General features: G+C 46.8%; 1 protein-coding gene across 1 annotated transcript in view; it reads left to right on the top strand.

Moving 5' to 3' along the window:
• The window catches only part of LOC140430256 (uncharacterized), a 99,895-nt gene that overhangs the window by 61,122 nt on the left and 15,375 nt on the right, over window positions 1-23,398 (top strand). Inside the window, exons 18-27 of the mRNA XM_072517682.1 lie at window positions 5,647-5,798; window positions 6,250-6,388; window positions 7,512-7,622; window positions 7,726-7,905; window positions 8,044-8,283; window positions 8,372-8,528; window positions 11,562-11,684; window positions 16,124-16,268; window positions 21,547-21,590; window positions 21,695-21,895. Coding sequence (XP_072373783.1) covers window positions 5,647-5,798; window positions 6,250-6,388; window positions 7,512-7,622; window positions 7,726-7,905; window positions 8,044-8,283; window positions 8,372-8,528; window positions 11,562-11,684; window positions 16,124-16,268; window positions 21,547-21,590; window positions 21,695-21,895 — 1,492 coding nt within the window. The remainder of the gene's footprint in view (window positions 1-5,646; window positions 5,799-6,249; window positions 6,389-7,511; window positions 7,623-7,725; window positions 7,906-8,043; window positions 8,284-8,371; window positions 8,529-11,561; window positions 11,685-16,123; window positions 16,269-21,546; window positions 21,591-21,694; window positions 21,896-23,398) is intronic.

Raw genomic sequence — 23,398 nt, forward strand, 5'->3', positions numbered from 1 at the left:
TCTGCCTCCGCCATGGTGGAGACCGTGGCGAAGGCGGAAGGAAAAGAGTGCCCCCACGGCACAGGCCCGCCCGCGGATCGGTGGGCCCCGATCGCGGGCCAGGCCACCGTGGGGGCACCCACCTGGGGCCAGATCGCCCCGCGCGCCCCCCCAGAACCCCGGAGCCCGCCCGCACCGCCTTGTCCCGGCGGTTAGAGACATGGTTTAATCCACGCCGGCGGGACAGGCATCCTAGCAGCGGGACTTCGGCCCATCTGGGCCGGACAATCGTGGGGGGGACCCGCCAACCGACGCGGCGCGATTCCCGCCCCCGCCGAATCTCCGGTGCCGGAGAATTCAGCAACCGGCGGGGGTGGGATTCACGCCAGCCCCCAGCGATTCTCCGACCCGGCGGGGGGTCGGAGAATCTCGCCCCAGATTATTGGTGACTCGCAGAATGGTCCATGATCTGAGCAGTCATTGGAGAAATGAGAGGAAGAGAAGTTTGATGAGCAGAAAAACCAATGTCGGGAGGACAGTGATGCGAGGCCAAGGAGAGTGACATGTTTCCCAACTAAAATGCTTACTAATTGAGACGTCCCCTACCATCAAACTCGAGTACTGTTGCCTCATGAAGCACCTTCCATGGTTCTAAAGATCCATCAGCAAATCTACCATCGACACTCAATCCTTTCAACCGCTTCCCTCTGAAGCAAAATATGAAACAAAACACAGAATTCCACCACTACCAAGTTACCACAGTCAATTTATATCTAGAGCAAATGCAATTAAAATATGACACACCCCTTCGGACTTACAAATATTAAATAATAATATCAGGTGGCTCAGGGCTCTCGTCTGCGAAGTTGGGTTTCATTCACCTCTTCTATCTATTCTCAAGTCCGCTGTCGAATCCTCTCCATTGCCTCTGTGACAGGTCTTCGCTGGAGATGGTCCCTGGGTGTCTGTTCTTATCCTCCCTCTTCGTGCCATTCCAGAAGTCTCTATGGCCCTCAGCTAATGAGGTCACTGGGTGAGGATCGCAACATCCAACTGAGTTACTGATTGCAACTCTGCAGGAAACTAAGACACCCCCACCCCTGGGATCCATCCGCAGGTGCATTGTCTGCACGTAACCTTATCCCATATAAGGTAACGGCAGGGAACCTAGGTGCCAGAAAGTCTGGCTCCATCTGGGTAATCCACAACAATCTATCCATTTGAATGGGGCCAATTATCTTCCGATGGACAGGCCAGACTTGCCCAGCTGTCTATCTCTATCCAGTATATTCGAGTTTGGCTGTTTGACTTCCCATCAGGCCTGTCTGAATTTTACATTCCCAACAGGCGGGGTTTGAGGCAGGGGTGGGGGAACCTTAAGATTGCATGGATGGCATTCCCTCTAGGAAGCCTGCCCGTGCCTCACTTAATAGCCACATAAGGGTTTTACAACCCAGCCTCAATTTTTAGGCTGGTGGGTGCCAGCTGGATAAGGGTGCGAAACAGAAATATTTTAAATGCTGATTCTTGGGCAGGAAGGACAAGGAAGACGGGGGTGGTTGGATGGGTGGGAGTATGCAGTGATCTCCATAGGTAGTCCCCTTCTGACTGGGGACATCCTCTCCTCAAGGACCCGGCACCTCCAGAACACCCCCCACTCCCCACCATCACCACCGCCACCACCCCCTCCCAAGCCCATCCTCCAATAATCCAATCCCCCCCCCCCCCCCCAATCCCTGGTAACCATGGATTCCTTAAAGAAAAATCTTGGGTGTGATTCAGCAACAAAAAGTTAAAGTCTGCTTTTGGGCGTGTTTGGTAGGGTGTTCTCGGTGGCTACAGCACCAAGAGTCACCCGCTATTCAATGGCAATTTGCCATTTTTTAGGCCTTGGGGACGTTTCTCCCCGTCGAGGCCACACTTAGTCAGCTGTCCTGCACTGGCGAGCTGATCTCGCCAGCAGGGCCAGCTCTTCGCAGATCGGGGCACCATTTTGGAAGGCTACCCCGATCTCTATACACCTCCTGTTTCAGCACCCCCCTGGCTATCAGGACACTGTCCTTCATTCCCCCGACCTATTCCGGAGCCCTCAAACCTCTCCTCACCTCTACACTTATGGCACAGCTCCCCTCCTCCCGCCCCCCGGGCCTGACCCCTAGTAGTCCCCAACCTGGGCATCTTTCACTGTCAGCCTGGCACACTGGCAGTGCCACCCAGGTCCCCAGGCTGGCACTGCCATGTTGCCCTGGTTGCTGGTCGTGCTGCAAGACTGGTGGCACTTTGGCACTACCAGTACTAAACTATACCTTGGCAATATCCCGCAGGCCTGCCCATTGACTCCTGGGCGGCGGGTGAAACCGATGGCACGTAGTTAAAGGAGCCTAATGGAGTCGGGTGACGCGCGATCAGCCCGACACAAAGCCCGATTTGGGGCTCTCATGCAACTCACCCGTTGTGCCCGGATCCAAGCTGGCGCAATGCAATTGCTGAATCACGCCCCATGTTTAACTAACTTGCTGGAGTTTTCTGAAGAAGTAGCAGGGAAGGCTGATGAAAGCAATGCTGTTGATATGGTGTGTATGAATTTTCAAAAGGTGATTGATACAGTGCCACACAACAGACTTGTGAGAAAAATTATAACTCTTGGAATAATAGGATTAGAAGCAACATGGAAACAACATTTACTAAATGACATAAAACAGAGAGTAGTAGTTAATGGGTATTTGTTGTGCTTGATGAAGGTTTGTTGAGGAATTTCCCATCCGTTCGTGTTGAGGCTCTTGCTTTTCCAGATATATATTAATAATAATCTTTATTAGTGTCACAAATCGGCTTACATTAACACTGCAATGAAGTTACTCTGAAAATTCCCTAGTCACCACACTATGGCCCTGTTCTGGTACACCGAGGGAGAGTTCAGAATGTGCAATTCACCTAACAAACATGCCTTTTGGGACGAGTGGGAGGAAACCCAGAGTGCCCGGAGGAAACCCACGCAAGCAAGGGGAGAGCGTGCAGACTCCGTACAGACAGTGACCTGAGCCGCGAATTGAACCTGGGACCCTGGTGCTGTGAAGCAACAGTGCTAACATAATGGCCTAGATCTTGGAGTTTAGGACACATTTTGAAGTTTTCAGGTGATAAAATACTTGGAAGCATTGTGAACAGTGAGGTGGATAGTGTAGAGTTTCAAAGGGACATAAACAAATGGAATGGATAGACAGGTGGACGATGATGTTCAATGCAGAAAAATGTGAAATGATTAATTTTGATTGGAAGACATGGAGATAAAATATATAACAAAGTGTAGAACTCTAAAGCGGGTACAGGAGCAGGGGGATCTGGGTGTATATCTGCTTAAATTATTGAATGAGAAGGATAGTTAATAAAGCGTACAATGTTCTGAGCTTTATTAATAGGGGCATAGGGTACAAGAACAAGGAACTTGGAGTTTAGGACACATTTTGAAGTTTTCAGGTGATATAAAACTTGGAAGTATTGTGAACATGTTGAACTTGTTTCAATCACTACTTTGGCCTCAACTGGAGTATTGCTTCTAGTTCAGAGCATCACGCCTAAAAACAATGTTGAAAGGGGTGCAGAAAAGACTCATGAGATGGTTCCAGGGATGTAGGACTTCAGTAATGAAGAAAGATTGGAGAAATTAGGACTGTTTCCCTAAAAGAAAAGAAGGTTTAGAGAAGATTTGACAGAGGTGTTCAAGGTGGTGGTAAAGGCAGGTTGCCTCACATCCTTTAAAAAGTACCTGGACGCGGGTGTGAATGTGTCCTCGTTGTGTGCTAGGCCTCCTCCAGTTCAAAGTAGTTCACAGGGCGCATATGACAGTGGCTAAGATCAGTAGATTCTTTGAGGGAGTTGGAGATAGGTGTGGAAAGTGCACGGGGAGGCTGGAGAACCATGTCCACATGTTCTGGGCATGTCCAAAACTGAAGGGGTTGTGGCAGGGATTTGCGGACATAATGGGCGTCATTCTCCGACCCCCCGCCGGGTCGGAGAATGGCCGTTGGCCGCCGTGAATCCCGCCCCCGCCGAAGTCTCCGCTCCCTGAGATTGGGCGGGGGCGGGAATCCGGCCGCGCCGGTTGGCGGGACCCCCCGCTGGATTCTCCGGCCCGGATGGGCCGAAGTCCCGCCCAGGAATTGCCTGTCCCGCCGGCGTAAATCAAACCTGGTATTTACCGGCGGGACCAGGCGGCGTGGGCGGGCTCCGGGGTCCTGGGGGGGCGCGGGGCGATCTGACCCCGGGGGGTGCCCCCACGGTGGCCTGGCCCGCGATCGGGGCCCACCGATCCGCGGGCGGGCCTGTGCCGTGGGGGCTATCTTTCCCTTCCGCCTCCGCCACGGCCTCCACCATGGTGGAGGCGGAAGTGACTCTCCCCACTGCGCATGCGCGGGAAACTGACAGCGGCCGCTGACACTCCCGCGCATGCGCCGCATTTCCGCGCCAGCTGGCGGGGCAACAAACGCCATTTCCGCCAGCTGGCGGGGCGGAAATCCCTCTGGCGTTGGCCTAGCCCCTCAATGTTGGGGCTAGGCCACCAAAGATGCGGAGACTTCCGCACCTTTTTGCCGGCGCGATGCCCGTCTGATTTGCGCCGGCTTTGGCGCCAGTCGGCGGGCATCCCGCCGTTGGGGGAGAATTTTGCCCAATGTCTGAGGTGTTGAGGCTGAAGGTGATCCCGAACCCAGAGGTAATGATATTTGGAGTGTCGGAAGGCCCGGGGTTCCAGGGGGAGAGAGAGGCCGATGTCTTGGACTTTGCCTCCCTGATAGCCCGGAGACGGATTTTGCTTGGGTGGAGGGACTCGGAGCCACCAGAATCGGGGGGGGGTGGGTGAGCGACCTGCAGAATCCCTGAGATTGAAAAAGATCAAGTTTGTCTCGAGAGGGTCGGTTGATGAGTTCGCCCGGAGGTGGAAGCCGTTCATCGACTTCTTTCAGTAGGATTGAGGTGTCAGCAGAGGGAGGGCGGGCAGGGAGGTTAAAATGGGGAAGGCAGGACGGGAGGAGGGAAAGAGCGGGGGGGGGGGGGTGGGGGGGGGGGTTGATTCTTCATTATGTTGTACAAGTTTGCTCTTGCTCTAATTTTTGTGTTTGTTGTTTACCTTCATGCCTTAATAAAGTATTTTTTTAAAATGTGGTAACAAGAAGGGGTTATTTCATTCGTGAAAAAGATGGATTTTATTCATATTCCTATGTTCTTGACACTCTTGAGATAAGGAAAAATTGACTTGTACCTTTATTTCCTGTATTCCCTTTTATTCCATTCAATAAATACCACACTTCATGGGCTCCAAGGTAAATTTCTATGAAAATAGCAAAAACAAAGCTACTAGAATAAGTACATATTTAGGTCCTAAAAATTGATGTGAACAAGAGGGAAGTAGTATTAACTTTTGGCAGTGCAAAAAACAAATAGTGTTGAAACTGCCTATTGTTAATCACCCTTCCCAATTTAATATTGAGTGGGATGTTTGGGAGGATATACAATAGACAATCTACCTGATATCACCTACTTTTCCTACTGTCAAATGTTAATAACTTCCAGCGACCTATTACAGTGAGCTGTAAGAATCTGAGGCAAGAATTGTCTTTTTTCTGTTATTAATTTCAGTCCTAAAATATATATGTTTCTTGGTTTCTACAGTACAGTGAAAAATGTGTGTCGGGTTGTGTTTGTCCTGAGGGGCTGCTGGACAACAAAAATGGAAGTTGTGTTATTGAGGACAAGTGCCCCTGTATGCATAATGACTTACCATACCCACCTGGAACCAGATTCATGGTCGATTGCAACACTTGGTAATTTTCTAACTGCTATATAAATCTCTAGATATTAAACCATATCATGACATTAAACCACAAGTCTATTTATTCTGTTCAAATCCCTATATTCCCTCTATGGGGGGAATATATCGGCCGTTCACGCGGCAGGATATTCCGGTCCCACCGACGGAGCACGGGTTTCCCGGCGACGATGGGTGTAACCAAAGGGAAATCCCATTGACAATCCCACTGGTGGGCCGCCTCTGCTTCTGAAAAGCCTAACTGGGCACACCATGAGATGTCCCTATCTGACTACAACGGAAAAGAAGGCACCAAATTTTAACACACTGCTCAAAGTTATGAAATAAGAAATCATTCAAAGTTAAGATTATACAAGGTTTTTTGTAGTGTAGTTTAATGCCTCCTTTTGATATTTCCTGATTTAATGATGCCTGCATTTGCTCTCAACTCGTTTTAATTTGTTTAGTACTTGCCAGAAAGGGAGCTGGAACTGCACAAATATTCCCTGCTTTGGAGCATGTACAATATATGGGAGTGGCCACTACATTACATTTGATAGCAAGCACTACAACTTTGATGGTAACTGTGAATATGTTGCTGTCCAGGTAAGGCTTCTTATAGCGGAATTTTCTCAAAAATAGGAAAAGTGATGCACAGGCGGAAAAAATGGTGAGGAAGCCATCAACTTCACAGGCGACTTTCCCAATTGTATTGTTTGCCACATAGCCAAAAGAAAATGAAGGGACGGGTCCCATGACATCGCCGGTAACTATATTTTTAAAAGATCGGGGCTAAAAAAAAAATAGAACCCCCCTCCACGAAACATCCCCACCTCAGAGGACACCCACCCATGCAAAACCCTGTCTATGCAACACCCCACTGTCACTGCCCCCTGGCACTGCACAGGCACTGTGTCTTGGCATGTGCTTGGGCACCCTCTCCACCCTGGCAGATGCACGCACCAGCATATCTCCATTGGATTCTTCTCACGGGGGACCTACCTCGATTCACATCAGCGCACCCTCACGCCAAAGGGAATGGACAATCTAACAGGGGGGACCATAAGGCTTAAAGGCCCGATAATTATATTTAAATTTATTCAAACGGAGCCGTCGGGATTCCCATTACATCACTGACGGAGGGCAGGGACAATCAGAATGGGGATTCCTGCCAGCATCAACCATGTTTTCAGACTCCTGTGGGATTTCTCGATCCCACTCCCCCGAAAAGGGAAAAAAAATTTAGAGTAGCCAATTAGTTTTTTTTTTACCAATTAAGGGGCAATTTAGCGTGGCCAATCCAGCTAACCAGCACATCTTTGGGTTGTGGGGGTGAAACCCACGCACATGGGGAGAATGTGCAAACTCCACACGGCCAGTGACCCAGGGCCGGGATTCAAACCCGGGTCCTCAGCACTGTAGTCCCCGTGCTAACCACTGCGCCACATGCTACCCCATCATTTTTGGAATAAGACAAATGCTCAAGTATGTCTAGATCATTTTCCTACTTCTTTCCATTGTGAGAAAACTCATATAATTTCCCAGCCAAAGTGGTTGAAATCTGGCAAACTTAGGCATTGGGGGGTGAATTCACCTGTCACTGTATGACATTAGTGTTGGTCCCACAGGATCTGTATTGCTTTTAAGACAACCAGCTGCTTCAATAGTGCAATAACATGACTATTATTTATTACATATGAAGGCAATCACATTATTTATTTATTTTCAGGATTACTGTGGGGATAGTCTTACCAATGGCACCTTCAGTTTAATTACAGAAAACGTTCCCTGTGGAACAACTGGAACAACATGTTCTAAATCAATCAAACTGTTCTTTGAGGTAGTTTCCATGAGTTATACAATTTCTTATTGACATTTAATGCATTTCAGACTCATTCTATTTACATTTGTTTATGCTGAATCCCTGTTATATCTTGCTCCAGGATTTTGAACTGAAGCTCGCTGAAGGAAAACATGAAATAATACAGCAAAATGAGAACAAAAAGGTCCCTTTCACTATCCGCATTCTTGGCCTTTATCTGACTTTGGAAGCTAACAATGGGTTGATTCTGATATGGGACAAAAAGACTAGTGTTTTTATTAAGTTGAGCCCTTCTTACCAGGTATGAGTAAATGTATCCACAATCAAGTCATTATCGTCCTCAAATAGTTTGAAACATTAGTAGATTTACCTGTGTTTTTAGAATAAAATTAAATGAACTTATTTTAACAAATGGGTGATTATTACTCTGTGATTTCAGGGTAATATTTGTGGCTTGTGTGGTAATTTTGATGGAAACGCGAACAATGACTTCATGTTGAGAAGCAAGTCTGTTGTTACAGATGTAATTGAGTTTGGAAATTCTTGGAAACTAACCACTAATTGCCCAGATGCTGTGGCTGATGATGACCCTTGTACTAAGAAACCACATCGCAGAAGCTGGGCACAGAAGCAGTGCTCCATAATTACAAGTGGCATCTTTGCAAATTGTCACAAAATGGTTGTACCACTTTCTCATATTTTAATATCCTCATTTGCTATATTTCTTTTTAAATACTACTAAAGTTAATAATCTGTTTCATCAATAGGTTGACCCAAAACCGTTTTATGATGCTTGTGTCCATGATTCCTGCTCTTGTGACAGTGGTGGAGATTGCGAGTGTTTTTGCATGGCGGTACATTCCTATTCTTTCGCCTGCAAAGAAACTGGGATATGCATTAACTGGAGGACTCCTGACATCTGTCGTACGTATCTTGCAGTTTTAACACAAAGTGTTCAAACGCTAAAGATTTAATGGATACCGGAGGACTGTATGTATTCTTTTCGCAGCTCTTGTTTGACTATAGCATAAACTGGTTGTTTAAAAGCCTTCAATCGTTAATGGTCCTAGCTTAAATGTCAGTATTGGATCCATGATATTTGTGGTCAGATCTAGAAGCATTTGGTGCCCATAAATGTCCATTTCCTAAAAAATGACATTGCAGCAAGAGTATAAAGTTAATCCCAAACAAAAAAGTAGCAAAAATACAAATATTTCCAAGAGTTGCAGATGAATAATTGAATTCTCTAAATTGTATACTTCTTTAAAACAAGTTTCAGAACAACCTCAAAAAAAATAATCCCAGGAATGAATTACTTTTGTATTACTTTAACCAATTCTCAAATGCCGGTTTGTTTTGGATCTCTTCTCGTAATTATATATGCATATTTATTATCATAAACAACAAATTAAGGAAAGAAAATAAATATTGATGAATCACCAGCAAATACAATCAGCATAAAGATGCTCAAGGATGACTAGTGAATGTAAAGATAGAAAAGATATGATGAGGGATGGCCAGTAAATACCAACAATAGAAACATACTGCAGGATGTTTAGTGAATACAAGGAATAGATGGTGAGGAATGACAATTAAATAAATATAAATACTTTGACTGTAGTTTTTAAGAGGATATAACTAGTAGAATAGATAAGGATAAACCAGTGGATGTGGTGATTTTGATTTTCAGAGAGCTTTGGATAAAGTCCCACAAAAGAGATTAGTGTACAAGAATAAAGCGCATGGGATTGGGGGTAATACATTGGCATGTATTGAGAATTGGTTGACAGCCAGGAAATAGAGAGTGGCAATAAATTGATCTTTTTCGAAGGGGCAGGTGGGGTCCCACAGGGATCAGTGCTTGGGCCCCAGCTATTCGCAATCTAAATCAATGATTTGGATGAAGCAACCAAAGTAATGTTTCTTAGTTTGTTGAAGACATGGAACCTGGTGAGAATGTGAATGGTGAAGAGGATGTAAAGGGGTTTCAAAGTGATTTAGACAAATTGAGTGAGTGAGAAAATGCGCGACAGATGCAGCATAACGTGCATAAATGTGAAGTTATCCATTTTGGTAGGAAAACACAGAATGGCAGAGTATTATTTAAATGGTGATGGATTAGGAAATATTGATGTACAAAGGGACCTGGGTGTACTAGTATGCCAGTCACTGAAAGCAACATGCAGGTACAGCAAACAGTTAGAAAGGCAAATTGTATGTTGGCGTTCATTGCAAGCAACTTGAGTAGAGGAGCAAGGATCTCTTACTGCAGCTGTGCAAAGCCTTGGTGAGACCACACCAGGGCATTGTGTGCAGGTTTTGTCTCCTGGGGCGGGATTCTCCGGTCCCCCAGCCGCGTGTTCCTTACCATGCGCCGTTCACTGATGGCAGGATTCTATCTTCCCGTCGCTAGTCAATGGGATTTCTGCTGTCAACTGGCAGCCCGAAAAATGAATCTTTTAAAAAAATTTTATATATAAATTTAGAGTACCCAATTCATTTTTGCCAATTAAGGGGCAATTTAGCATGGCCAATCCACCTAGCCTGCACATTTTTGGGTTGTGGGGGCGAAACCCACGCAAGCACGGGGAGAATGTGCAAACTCCACACGGACAGTGACCGAAAAGTGAATCTTGACGACCGGAGAATTCCAGCCTTGATCTAAGAAAATATATACTTGCTACTGAGGGAGTGCAGCGAATGTTCACAAGACTAATACCTGGGATGGTAGGATATTGTCGTAAGAGGAGACATTGGGTCAACTGAGCCTGTATTCACTGGAATTTAGAAGAATGAGAGGGGATCTAATTGAAACGTATAAAATTCTGACGGGGCTGGACAGACTGGATACACGGAGGATGTTACTTCCGCTGGCTGAGGGGTCTAGAACCAGGGGTCACGGTCTCAGGATATGGGATAGGCTATTTAGGACTGGGATGAGAAGAAACGTCTTCACTTAGAGGGTGGTGCACCTGTGAAATTCTCAACCTCAGGCTGTGGAGGCCAAGTCACTGAATATATTTAAGAAGGAACCAGATCGATTTCTAGGCGTCAAGGAGTATGGGAAGAGCGCGAGCGTATGGCACTGAGATAGGGGATCAGTCATAATCATTTTGAATGGTGGAACAGGCACGAAGGCCAAATGGCTACTCCTGCTCCTATTTTCTATGTTTCTAAAGGCATAGGGTTGGATTCTCCAACAATGGGGCTATGCCCCACTCCAGCATCAAAATGCGGGCGTTTCACTCTGGACTTTCCTGAAGAAAATCCAGAGTGATTCTCCTACCTGAAGGGGGCTAGCAGGGCCCCAGAGTACTCTACGGAGTCCTGCACTTTGAGCCGGAAGTCGCCGCATGTGCATGGTGACGCCCTTCGGCGGCCGCCCCATGCGACATGGCGGACTCACACCGCTGACCAGCCCCGAAAATATAGGGCCCCCCCCCCGAGATCGCGCACAGCAGCGGATCGGTGGCGCCCGATCGCTAGCCTGGCCACCGTGAGCCCCCCCGCCACACACACCCCCCGTGAATGTTCCCCCCCGCCCCCCTCACGAGGGCGGCCGCTGACTGACTCCGCAGCCGCCACTGGCCGTTCCCGTCAGGCAAAATGTGGTTAGAACCACGGCGTCGGAAATCAGCCAGTTTTCATCGGAAAATCGCCGCGGAGGCCTCTGTCAATGGCCCCCTACCCGCGCCGTATTGACATCACGTGCGCGATTCACGGCGATTCTCCGGATTTTGGCGCCGATTGCGATTTCAGCGTGGAGGCATGAAAATCCCGCCCATGAAGTGTGATATAAGAAGATATTTGGTAATTAAGGGAAGGAAAGAAAATACTAAAGGAGGAATAAAATGTAAGAGCGATAGAAAGAATAGTCAGATAGCAGAATTATGAAGTATCTGGTAAACCTTTAAAATCAAGTAGCAGATAATGAATATCTATTTCCTGCTGTTTCAGCCATGTACTGCAGTTTCTACAACCCTGCTCCTGAAATGTGTGAATGGCACTATTACCCTTGTGGATTACACAGCTTCCAAACTTGCCTAAACCCAAACCGCAATGACACGTTTCAGTTGGAAGGTAAGTACCTCTTTGACTTTCGTAAAACTTACATGCAGTATAGAAATACCATGCTGCTTTGTTGATCCTGTCAACAACAGCAGTAACAACTTTTATTTACATGGTGTCCTCAATGCAGGAAAATATCCCAAGTGTAGCAATATATTTTCCAATCTAATTGCGGTTTGCAAGTGAAAGTAAAGACCTGCTGTCAAGTACCATGCAGCTGTAGATTGCTGCAGACCTCCACCAACAGGTGGGAAAAGTAAGTCATAGAAACTAATTTCCCTGCACTAATATCAGTCCTTATAGAAGTAACAGTGCACAGTCTGGCACAAATATAGGCCAGAAATGTCCTCCAACCTGCTCTCCTGTTACATGCGTAAATTATGTCCCTGCCACTCTTCTGATCAAGTAATGCTGGTGGAAGGAGGTAACCATGAGCAACCACAACACCATTATCAAGCTGTACATTTTATTGCCTGACTTACATGTAGGGCGACGAGAATCCCGTTTCCTGATTCTCGAGAGATTTTGGGCCCATGTCACTGTTTATACTGATGGCTCAAACGGGCTCAAAATCGCTCCCAAAGCCTTCAAGCTCATTTTCAGATTTTCTGCTATCATCCAGAAAATGTGTCTGCTGGTCATGCAAATCATGAAATTGTGTGTTTGCGAACTATTGATATGCACAGCCAACAGGCTAGATTTGCTGCCAGCAGCTAGAACTCAGAAAGTTACTTTCGAATCTTACCTGAGTTTTAACTATTTGCTAATTTTTGGACTCAGTTTATAGAGCTTGAATTCATACTGGAGCGGATTTCAAATGAGGGGCGCAGGTCAAACCAGAAATGCACATGTTGTCCTCAATCTCAGGTCTTACATATTTAAACTTCTCGACTTAATTCACATGCTTACTTCCTGCCCGGAATGAGAATGAAGAGGTATGGAGCCAGTTGAAAATGAGAAATAAATGGTAGACAGGACATTTTGAGAAAGTCGCACAAGAGAGAAATGCAAGTTGTTGCTGTTGTTGAGCATTCTGGGATAGTGAGTATTAAAACCCAGGAAGCCGAACGGTAGAGTGAAGTCTCTTTATTTAGGGTCACGAAATGTTTGCCTATGACAGCAAATATATATACAGTGTAAAGTCCAGTTGGGACAACTAACATGCCCGTCCATGTCCGGGCCAGCTTATTAACTGTGTTCTTATGAGCCCCAGCTGGTCGGGCCTCCGCCCACTAGCGGGGAAGCTCATATTTCACAAGTCCCACGGGAAAATCAATCAGGGTATCTTGGGCCTCATGGGGGTTATTACACCCAAATCTGCAAGTTGTCCCTCTGCAACCATCTAAGGAGACCTTCTGGGCCGCTTTGCATGTGATAGTGCTTCTGTCAGTGGTGGGTCTGGGACAGGTGGTGTATAGTGGTTTGTAGACTGTCTTTTCCGAGATGATCTCTGGAGGGATACTGCCGGGGGTGAGGATCCGGACACGACATCGTCTGTGAGTGCGGACGCTTCATTTTCCATCCCTGACCCTGAGTCGTCATCATCTTGACGATCCATGCTTTGGACCATGGTAGGTTGTATTTCTTGGCTAAGGAGTGGTCCATGAGGCGGTGGAGGTACCGGCGTCCCTGACCGGGCAACCTCTGAGGCAAGCTCCCGTCTTGTAAGATGGTCGATGTGCTTATGCAAGGTCTTCCCTTGGGACTTGACCTTGTATGATATGGGCCCTTTTTTCTCCAGCACATTCCTCGGGAGCCAAAGGGCACCGACTCCAAAATTCAGGACATAAATAGTGACCCTTGGTTGAAAACCTCTCCCCGGCGTCCTGTGGTCATGACCCTTCCCATGCATATCTTGTTGCAGCTTGACTTTTCTGCCGAAACTTAGGAAAGTCAGGCTTAAAAGAATTTAGAGGCGCTAGCCCATCAGCAGTTGTTCTGGTGCTACCCCAGTTGTGACATGCGGCATGGTCTGGTAATGAAAAAGAAACTTTGCCAGGCGCATATCCAGGGAGCCCATGGTCTGCTTCCGCATGCCCTGTTTAAATCCTCTGCCAAACCATTTGAGGACTGGTGGTACGGGGTGATCCGGATATGGCTTATCCCATGTGTACGTACAAATATGGAGAACCTGAGACTTCTGGTGTGGCAGCATGAAGTAACGACCACATCGCGGGTGGCTCCACGCAAGCTCTGGCATTTTGGGCTTATCTGCCCAATCAGTGAGGAATTTATTCAATCGGACTTGACCGTCTGGCAGAACAATCAGATGAAAAGCGTGCAGTGTCGAAATTGACATCAAAGAGGGGCAGAGGGTTGAAATTACAAATGTCGAGCCCGAACCCAGTGAAGCTAAGAGTGACATTTGACTCAAAAGATTTCTCTTTCGAAACTCCCGAACAGGTTGAGGACTTTATCAGAGATCGTGTGATCTGGACCCAGCTTAAGGGATGTGCGCGGAGATTGGACTGTTGGGGCGTTAATATTTTACTGATTTATTCTTCATGTTCATGTTGTTAGGAATTGAGTTGGATTAATGGTGGAATTGTTTGGATGGGGTTGTTTCCTCTGTTATTTTTTTTAAAGATTATCCTTCTTTATTGGTTTAATGGTTTTGGGGGATTGGGGGAGTCTTTCCTCAGTTTAAGGTTTTTGTTCATTATGGGTGGCAAGAGGATCAGCAGGAGAGACAAGCTTGGGGCAGAAATAGTTAAGAGACGTGGGGTTGAGTGGTCACCTCATTAACATTAGAAAGTAAGCTGGTTACCAGAAGTCAAGTGGGGGATGGGGCTGTGACTTATCGGGCCAAAGCTCAATAGGTCTAAAAGGGAATGGGGAAGAGGGGGGGCAAGGAGTTAGAAGAGACGACAGACTGTCTGTTGACTTGGGGGGGGTAGAAACTGATAGTGACCAGTTACCTTCTTCTGCTTCACCAATTAGGTGGGATGGGTCACCACCTTTGGTGGGCCTGCAGCTTGGAAATCATCGTCGTAGCTATGGGGACGGCATGGTGGCTCAGTGGTTAGCACTGCTGCCTCACAGCTCCAGGAGCCTGGGCTCAATTCCCGCCTTGGGTGACCGTCTGTGTGGAGTATACACTTTTCTCCCCGTGTCTGCGTGGGTTTCCTCCGGGTGCTCCGGTTTCCTCCCACAGTCCAAAGATGTGCAGGTTAGGTGGATTGGCCATGCTAACCTTCCCTTAGTGTCCAAAAAGGTTAGGTAGGGTGACTGGGTTATGGTGATACGGTGGAGGTGTGGGCTTGAGTGGGGCGCTCTTTCAAAGGGTTTGATGGGCCGATTGGCCTCCTTACAATAATTTTGCAATGGTAATGACTGACTCGAAGCTGGGGAGGTGGATGCGGGTAAGCAACTCCCAACAAGTGTGGTCCCCTGGAATGTGCGGGGCCTGGAGGCCCAATCAAAAGAGCGTGGGTTTTTGCTCATTTAAAGAATTTGGGAGTGATGTGACATTCCTCCACATTCCCCGCGCATGGGCAGTGGAGGGGGTCTCTTCCACCTCTGCCATAGTGGAGACCATGGCGAAGGCGGAAGGAAAAGTGTGCCCCCACGGCACAGGCCCGCCCGCGGATCGGTGGGCCCCGATCGCGGGCCAGGCCACCGTGGGGGCACCCCCCGGGGCCAGATCGCCCCGTGCCTCCCCCAGGACCCCGGAGCCCGCCCGCGCAGCCTTGTCCCGCCGGGAAGTGAGGTGGTTTGATTCTCGCCGGCGGGACAGGCATTCCAGCAGCGGGAGGCCGGAGAATCGCCAGGGGGAGGCCCGCCAACTGGCGCGGCGTGATTCCCACCCCCGCCGAATATCCGGGGCCGGGGAATTCGGCAACCGGCGGGGGCGGGATTCAGGCCAGCCCCAGGCGATTCTCCGACCCAGCGGGGGGTCGGCGAATCCAGCCCAAGAAGTCTAATGATGGCCATGAAACCATTGTCGATTTTTTAAAAAGCCCATCTGGTTCATTAATACCTTTTTGGGAAGGAAATCTGCCACTTTTACCTGGTCTGGCCTAAATGTGACTCTGGACCCACAGTAATGCCTACATAACTGAAATAATTTTTTAAAACTAGAAGTAGCCATCGCTTTTTAATGTCTCACTCTCAGCGGTGGTTTAAAATTGACTCAGTGACTTTGCTCACAGTGGCATGTTGCACAAAACCAACAACTGTACCTGATTGCTAGCAGGTAAAGTGTGTAACCTTGGACCAACAGTCAATGAAATTGTAAAGAATAGAACAGTAACATGAATGTCACTTCAGGTGTACTGATATGCAATGAGATTTACTCAAAATCCAATAGAAAACAAGCTTAAACAACAACTTGCAATTAGTTAATCCGAAATAATTTGGGTTCATTTGGTTAACAGTGGCTATTTAGTTATTTGTTCAAAAACCTGAAAAAAAGCTTTCTTTCTTGTCTTTGTGTTGAATTTGTTCCTTAGGATGTTATCCCAAATGTCCAGCAGATAAACCCCTCTACGATGAACATTCTAAGAAGTGCGTTGACACGTGTGGCTGCTATGCTGAAAATGGGACACATTATGACATTAATGATACAGTTGTAGCCATCAACAACTGTGAAAAATGGTAGATATTGATCTTTTCAAAAAATGTTTTTATTGAACTTTTTGTGGGATACAAAACAAGAATAAGCATGGACAAACAGAGGATAAAGAAATCTATTTACACGTCGGTCGGTTTCAACTATTTACATACATTCATCGTCGTTCTTCTTGCATTATTTGCAGTGGTGGTGACAGTTTCCCGTTTTTTGATCCCCATTGGTTATTTGGTTCTGGCTGTTTCCCTTGCTCCCCCCCCCCCCCACCCCCTTCTATCCTTTCCCCCCCCTCCCCAACTGGGTCATTTATTTGTGCTTGTATCCAGCACCTGTTACACTGGTGTGGCACAGCTTCCCATGCTTCTTTGTTGGGCATGGTTGGGTTCCATATCCGCTGTTCTGTTCTTTGACTTCTTAGTTGTTGGCTCAAGTAGATCTTGGAACAACCAAGTGAATAGCTCCGACGATTTGTGGAAGCCCGCCTACGACCCGCGGATGGCGAATTTAATTTTCTCCGTTTTGAGAAATTCCGATAAGTCGGGCAGCCAGTCTGCAGTTTTGGTTGGTGCTGCTGACCTTCAGCTGAGCAGGATTCTGCAGTGGGTGATTAGGGAGGCAAAGGTAAGGGCATCGGCCCTCCTCCCCATGAATAGAACTGGCTGTTCTGATACCCCAAAGACCGCCACTCTTTCACTCTTGGGCAAGGCTCCATCCTCACCCCCACCGCTTTGGACATTGCCTCAAAGAAGGCTGTCCAAAACCCAACAGGTTTGGGGCAAGACCAGAACATGTGGGCATGGTTGGCCGGGCTTTCTTGGCACCGTTGGCATTTGTCCTCCACCTCCGGGAAGAACATGTTAACTTGGGTTCTGGTTAAGTGTGATCTGTGTGCCACTTTTAGCTGCAATAGACTTAGCCTTGGGCATGTGGAGGTGGAGTTGATCCTTCATCCCACTTCTTCCTCGTCTCATCCAGCTGGGTGTTGGCCTCCCTTAGCAGTCGCCCATATATTGCACTTTCAATAAGCTAATTATTAAATTGTACAATGTACACTTTTTGCAATTGGCAGCTTGTCTCTAAGAAATCAGAACTGAAGATTTTAACTTCTCCAGTAAATAATGGGACTAGAGTTTTTAAACTGATTGCCGTGTGATATCTAATATCTAAAAATGCCCTCTTCACTTGTTGTTTTATTATAATGACATAAAGACACCAATCACTAATGAGGAATTGGATAAACACATTGTGGATTCATTTCTTGAGACTAGGCATGCGAGAACATATTTACAAAAATATAAGACTTGATGATACATCTGGAGCAGAGCAGTGGCTGCTCAAAAGCAAAAGTTAAAACTGGATCACATGATATACTTCCTTTCTAGTGATGTCATGCTGCAATCCATTGAAGGCATATTACAAAATCACCCCGACCATTCATCCAGGCTAACAGTTCAGTGCAGGACTGAAGTTCAAGTTTAAATATCCTGTGGCAATTTTTGAGCAGTGAGTTTACTGGATGTCTTCACCAAAAAGGAGGAATCAGTCTGATTTTCAGGAATGCCTTTAAAGGGATGATTCCTGTCAGAAGCCCACACCTTGCACTCCTGGCCTGGCCACCTCCATTGTGGGAATAGACGTGACCTACTCCTCTGTAATTTTCATGGCATCAGACTAGGCTTTTAAAGAGTTGTTGTTCACGACCCCTCAGAGGAGTTGTGACCCCTAGTCAAAAGGTTCACCTCACACCCCCTATGTCAAGATCTGTCCTTCTGCTCCCGCACCCCCCCCCCCCCCACCACCACAGCCCCAAGGCTCCTCACACTCCTTCTGCAAATATATGGACCTTCTATGCACATTGACCCACCATAAACTGTCTAGAATCAATAAACTGCAGTTATTGTGTAATGTGTGCAAAAAAAACGTTTTTTAAAAAGTAGTTCATTAATTTTTCTCCTGTGCTGAAATAAATGTAATTTCACTACAAGCTACTAAAAGTGTCAATCATTCAGACACATTTAAAAGATCAATAACAACCACAAACCCTTGAAACCATTTAATTTGTGAAAGCAACAATTGTAAAATTGATGGCAGAGATCAGAGAACCTAGTCTATTGATCAAACAATGTTTTCTCCGGGGCACAGGTATTTCAGTATGATAATTGTTGTATGGCCTCTAAGCTGGAGGGCCTTTGTGTTTTTATTTTAACTCGGAAAAATTTCCACAGCAGGAAGGCAAGCTCTTTACATAGCCTATCTCTGCACTTGGAAGGCCCAGGGCCTGCCTCCAAACCTCTTCCGAGATTGGCTGGCCTAACTTAGCCCGCAACCGCTTCCCAGAGATGAAGATCTTTGTCTTTGTGGGCACTTTCTCCAAAGGCTGGCAGTCAAGTTGGGAATTTCCCGACTCACGAAACCTGCCTAAGTGAAGAAAGTCCAGGCCTGCATTTATTAGTTTAAAATGTTTTGGGACTTAGAAAGAATGTGGCAATGTGCCATGTAAGTTACAAATGCAAGATCTTCCATTCACTATCATGATGAGCTCTTATAAAACGTAAGATTTGTCTAAGGTTGCAAGTCTGTCCCCCGTGTAGAAGTCCCGAATCGCTAGCATCCCCTTGTCCTGTTTCCACTCTTAAAGATGGAGTCTAGCATGGCTGGTGGGCATCTGTGGTTACTGCAGATGGGGGCCATGATGGGCACCTCAGTTAAGCTGAAGTGTTGTCTCATCTGATTCCAGGTAAAACTACTACAGGGCTGGATGTGTACTTTGCCGGAGGGGATGGGAGCGCTGACGTGGCGAGGGCTCAGAGGGTAATTTCCGTGCAGGAGGACTCCTTCAACCTCACCCACTCCTTGCTCGGTTCCCTTACCCATCCCTTCACCCTCTCTGGTGTGACTGTTCTGTGGCAATATTGCAAGTTCGGAAGGGCCAAGCCCTTCTCTGCAGTGTTGTCTGAGGGATTCTTGGATCCCCCCCCCCCCCCCCCCCCCCCCCCACACACACACACACACACACACACATACACACAATGCAAACATCATAATCATTTGTCGATTTTTTTGAAAAAGGCCTTGAGGATGAGGATCAGTATGGATTTAAACAGGAAGAGGATCCTTGGCAGTACGTTCATCTTGATCATCTGTACCCTTGCCCCAGGGAGAGCGGGAGTGCATCACATCTCTGTAGGTCCTTTTTAACATCCTCCGCCAGACTGGTCAGATTCCACTTGTGGAACTATGTCTAGTCGTGGGCTATCTGGATCCCCAGGTAACAGAATTTGTTTAGGACGTTTTTTGAATGGTAGACCTTCCAGCCCTGTCCCTCTCCCGTTCAGGTTCACTAGGAATACCTCACTTTTGCCCAGGTTGAGTTTGTAGCCCGGAAAGACCCTGAACTCTTCCAGGAGCTTCATGATTTCCTTCAAGCCGCTCTGAGGGTCCGAGATGTAGAGGAGCTGATCATCCACATAGAATGAGACTCTGTGCTCTCTGCCTCCGCTTCCAACCTCTCGCAGAGTGATTGCCAGCGGTTCAATTGCCAGGGCAAACAGGCAGGAACAGTGGGCATCCCTGCCTGGTGCCTCTGTGCAGCTGGACATATTCAGAGCTGGTGGTGTTAGTCCAACGCTCGCCTTGGGGGCGTTATAAAGGAGTTTCACCCACAAGGTGAACTACGTCCCTAGCCCAAACCGTTCCAGCACCTCATTGAGATATTTCCATTCGATTTTGTCGAAGGCCTTTTCTGCGTCCAGGGAGACGATCACCTCTGGTGTTCTCTCCCCGGATAGAGTCAATATCACATTCAGAAGTTGTCTGATGTTCGCAATTAGCTGTCTGTTCTGAAAAAGCCAGTCTGGTCCTCGGCGACTAACTCTGGTACACAGTTCTCCAGTCTCTTGGTCAGGACTTTAACCAGTATTTTCACATCTATATTCAGCAGCAAAATGGGTCTACATGACCCGCATTCCATTGGGTCTTTGTCTGTTTTGGTGTTTCCAGTCCTATTGGTGCTTCCAGCTCCCTCCGTCTATCATCCCCCACGAGTGGCATGTCCAGTCCGTCGTGGAACTGTTTAAACTCCGAGTCCTCTTCGAGAGGCTCGGAGGTGTTCAGTTCCCGGTAGAAGGCCTCAAATGCTTTGTTGACCTTTTTTGATTCTGCTCAGTCCGCCTCTGCTATCCTTTACCTGGGCTATCTTCCTCGTGGCTGCCTGCTTTCTAAAGCAGCTGGTGAGCCAACAGGCGGCTGGCCTTCTCTCCTTGTTCATAAAATGTCCCCCGTGTCTGGGGGAGTTGCTGCACTGCCTTCCTGGTAGATAGCAGGTTAAAGTCCGTTTGTAGCCTTTTCCTCTCTGCCAGAAGCTCTACTGTCGGGGCCTTGGAGTATTTTCTGTTGACCTCCAGGATGGAGTCAGTCAATTGTTGCCTGGTCGCCCTCTCTTCCCTTGTTTAAAATGGTGAACAGAGCACACCTAACCAGAACCCGAATGAGCAGGTTCTTCCCAGAGGTGGAGGACAAGTGTAAACGGTGCCAGGGAGGCCCGGCCACCACATGTTCTCGGCCTACCCCAGACTTCTGCGCAGCCTTCTTTGAGGCGATCTCCAAGGTTGTGGGGGTGACGGTAGAGCCATGCTGAAAGTGGCAGTCTTCGGGATATTGGACCAGCCAGAACTTCATATGAGGAAGAGGGCCGACACCCTTGCTTTTGCTTCCTTAATCGCTCGCTGGAAAGTCCTACTCGGCTGGCGATCAGCAGCGCCACCCACAGCTGCAGACTGCCAGGCAGACCTGTTGGAATTTCTCCATCAGGAGACGATCAAGTAAGCTATTTGAGGGTCAGACGATGGCTTACACAAAGCATGGGCGCAATTCATCAGCCTGTTCCTAGACCTGTTCGAAGCCAATCACGGATATGAAGGGAGGGGGCACGGTGGGGGCGGGGGCAATAGGAACCACCAGGGCCACACAAAGCAAACAGGAACAAGGGGGTGGAGGGCGCAGCAAGGGAGGAACCCAAGGAAACACCAGATAAAAGATAAAAGGGGGGCCCTCAAAGCCATAAGAAAAAAAGCAAGAAGAATGATAGATTATAACTTTTGTGGCGAAGGCCTAAGATGGAGCCCGAATAGCAGAAAAGGGGAGGGGTAGAAGGGGGGGGGGGTGAGGGGGGAGTGCTAAAAAAGGAAAAACATGTAAATTGTAAAAAAATAACTGTTTCAATAATCTTCTGTATAGTGTACAAATGTAAAATTCACTGAAAACATTTATTTTAAAAAATAAAACCTAAGTTTAATTTTTTTTCAGCTTATGCACAGCAGAGGGTATTAAATGCACGAATGACAGCAGCGGCAAGTATTAATTTCATTTGGTTACTGCAAACTAAATTTATTATGTATTTTAGGACAAATTATGAATTTCAATCATTACATCATCCTGTGATTTTTCTTTACAGCTTGTGTCTGTATATACAATGGAACAGTGTACCATCCAAATGAAGTTATCTACAACATAACAGATGGCCTAGGGGATTACATAATAGCACATTGTGCTGACAATGGAACAATTAATAGAACACTAGTTCCTGGTGGACCAGGTTTTACTCCCACAACAACACCACTGACTGTTTCTTCATCTTCAATCACAGCTAGAACAGGTAACTATTGCATCAGTTTTTCTTCTTTGTTGATACTACTCAAAGAAGATAGACTTAAAATGTAGGTAATGTTAAAGTTAGAAAGCTCTACCTTTTTGAATTAATTGTCAGATTCACTAATATGTCATGTTTCGATCAAGACCCTGGATTTGCTTGATTGACAGATCACTGGGGAAGTCTGAAGGTATAAAATGCATAAACGATTTAGCCATTCATCATCAGATCTGGCTGGATCACAAAACATTATTGGGCCTTTCCTCTTCCAAACTGCTCATTACTCCAGGATCACCCTGGAATGCAAAGAAAACCAACAGCTTCTCTCCTCCATTCTCTGTCTTCTCCTTTTACCACTCTATTTTGCCCCCTTTACCCTCGCTAACAGGTGGGTGGCTCTCATGACTTGTCTTGTTACTAAAATTGAGACAAACTGCATTTGTCTCTGCCCTCCCTTCCCTTTGTCCGCCAATTCAATTTCCCTCCAAGATTTCTCTGTTCTTAATTCACATTTAATTCCAATTTTGAACATGAAAATATCCTGCAATGGTTTCCCTTTCCACATCCAAATTGTTACCTCTGGTATCCCTTAAGGATCTATCCTCAGTGCTCTTCTACTTCTCATGTATGTGCAGTCCCCTTCGACACCATCAAATACATGCCATCAAGTTCAATATGCAGGGTGATGAAACCCAGTTCGACTCCATCATCACTCCACTGTTCTCGGTCTTTTTTTCCTGATATTCTGAATTTTTTGTTGTATCCTCCCATTTAACATTTGGATGGCTGGAGCATTTTCTTTGGCCACCACCACATATTCATTATCTAGCTACAGATTTGATCCTCCTCCCTGGATGAAATTCCTGGGATGAGGATCTTATCTTAAGAAGAATGGTTGAACAAGTTGGTATTACCCATTGGAGTTTAGAAGAATGAGAGGTGATATTTCTGAAACAGTTAAGATCCTGAAGGAACTTGAGATTCAGGGATGTTTCCATTTGCGGAGAGATTAGAACTAGGGGACGCAGTTTAAGAACAAGAGGTCTCTAATTTAAGCTGGAGATGAGGAGAAATGTATTTTTTTAGAGAGTCATTAGTATGTGCAATTTTGTTCCACAGAAATAGGGAAGTCATTGGAATTATTCAAGGCAGAATTAGATGTATTTTTGATAGACAAGGGAGTCAAGGGTGAGGGAGAGGACAGGAAGGTGGAGTTGAGACCACAACCAGATCAACCATAATCTTACTGAATGGCAGAGCAAGCTCGAAGGACTGAATGGCTTACTCCTGCTCCTGAGGACTATGTTCTTATTGCCATGATATGCGGACATGCAGATAATGATATACAGACAGGCATAGACAGGTAGCTAATGAACACAGAGAACAGGATATGACCAATGAGCAGGCAGGACACTCAGGGGGGGTATCTCACTATAAAAGGCACGAGGCACTCACAGTCCGCCTCTTTCCACTGATGAACATCTACAGAGTGAGTCAGGGTGTATTTAC

The sequence above is a fragment of the Scyliorhinus torazame genome, chromosome 10 (genome assembly GCF_047496885.1).
Source record: "Scyliorhinus torazame isolate Kashiwa2021f chromosome 10, sScyTor2.1, whole genome shotgun sequence".
NCBI lineage: Eukaryota > Metazoa > Chordata > Chondrichthyes > Carcharhiniformes > Scyliorhinidae > Scyliorhinus > Scyliorhinus torazame.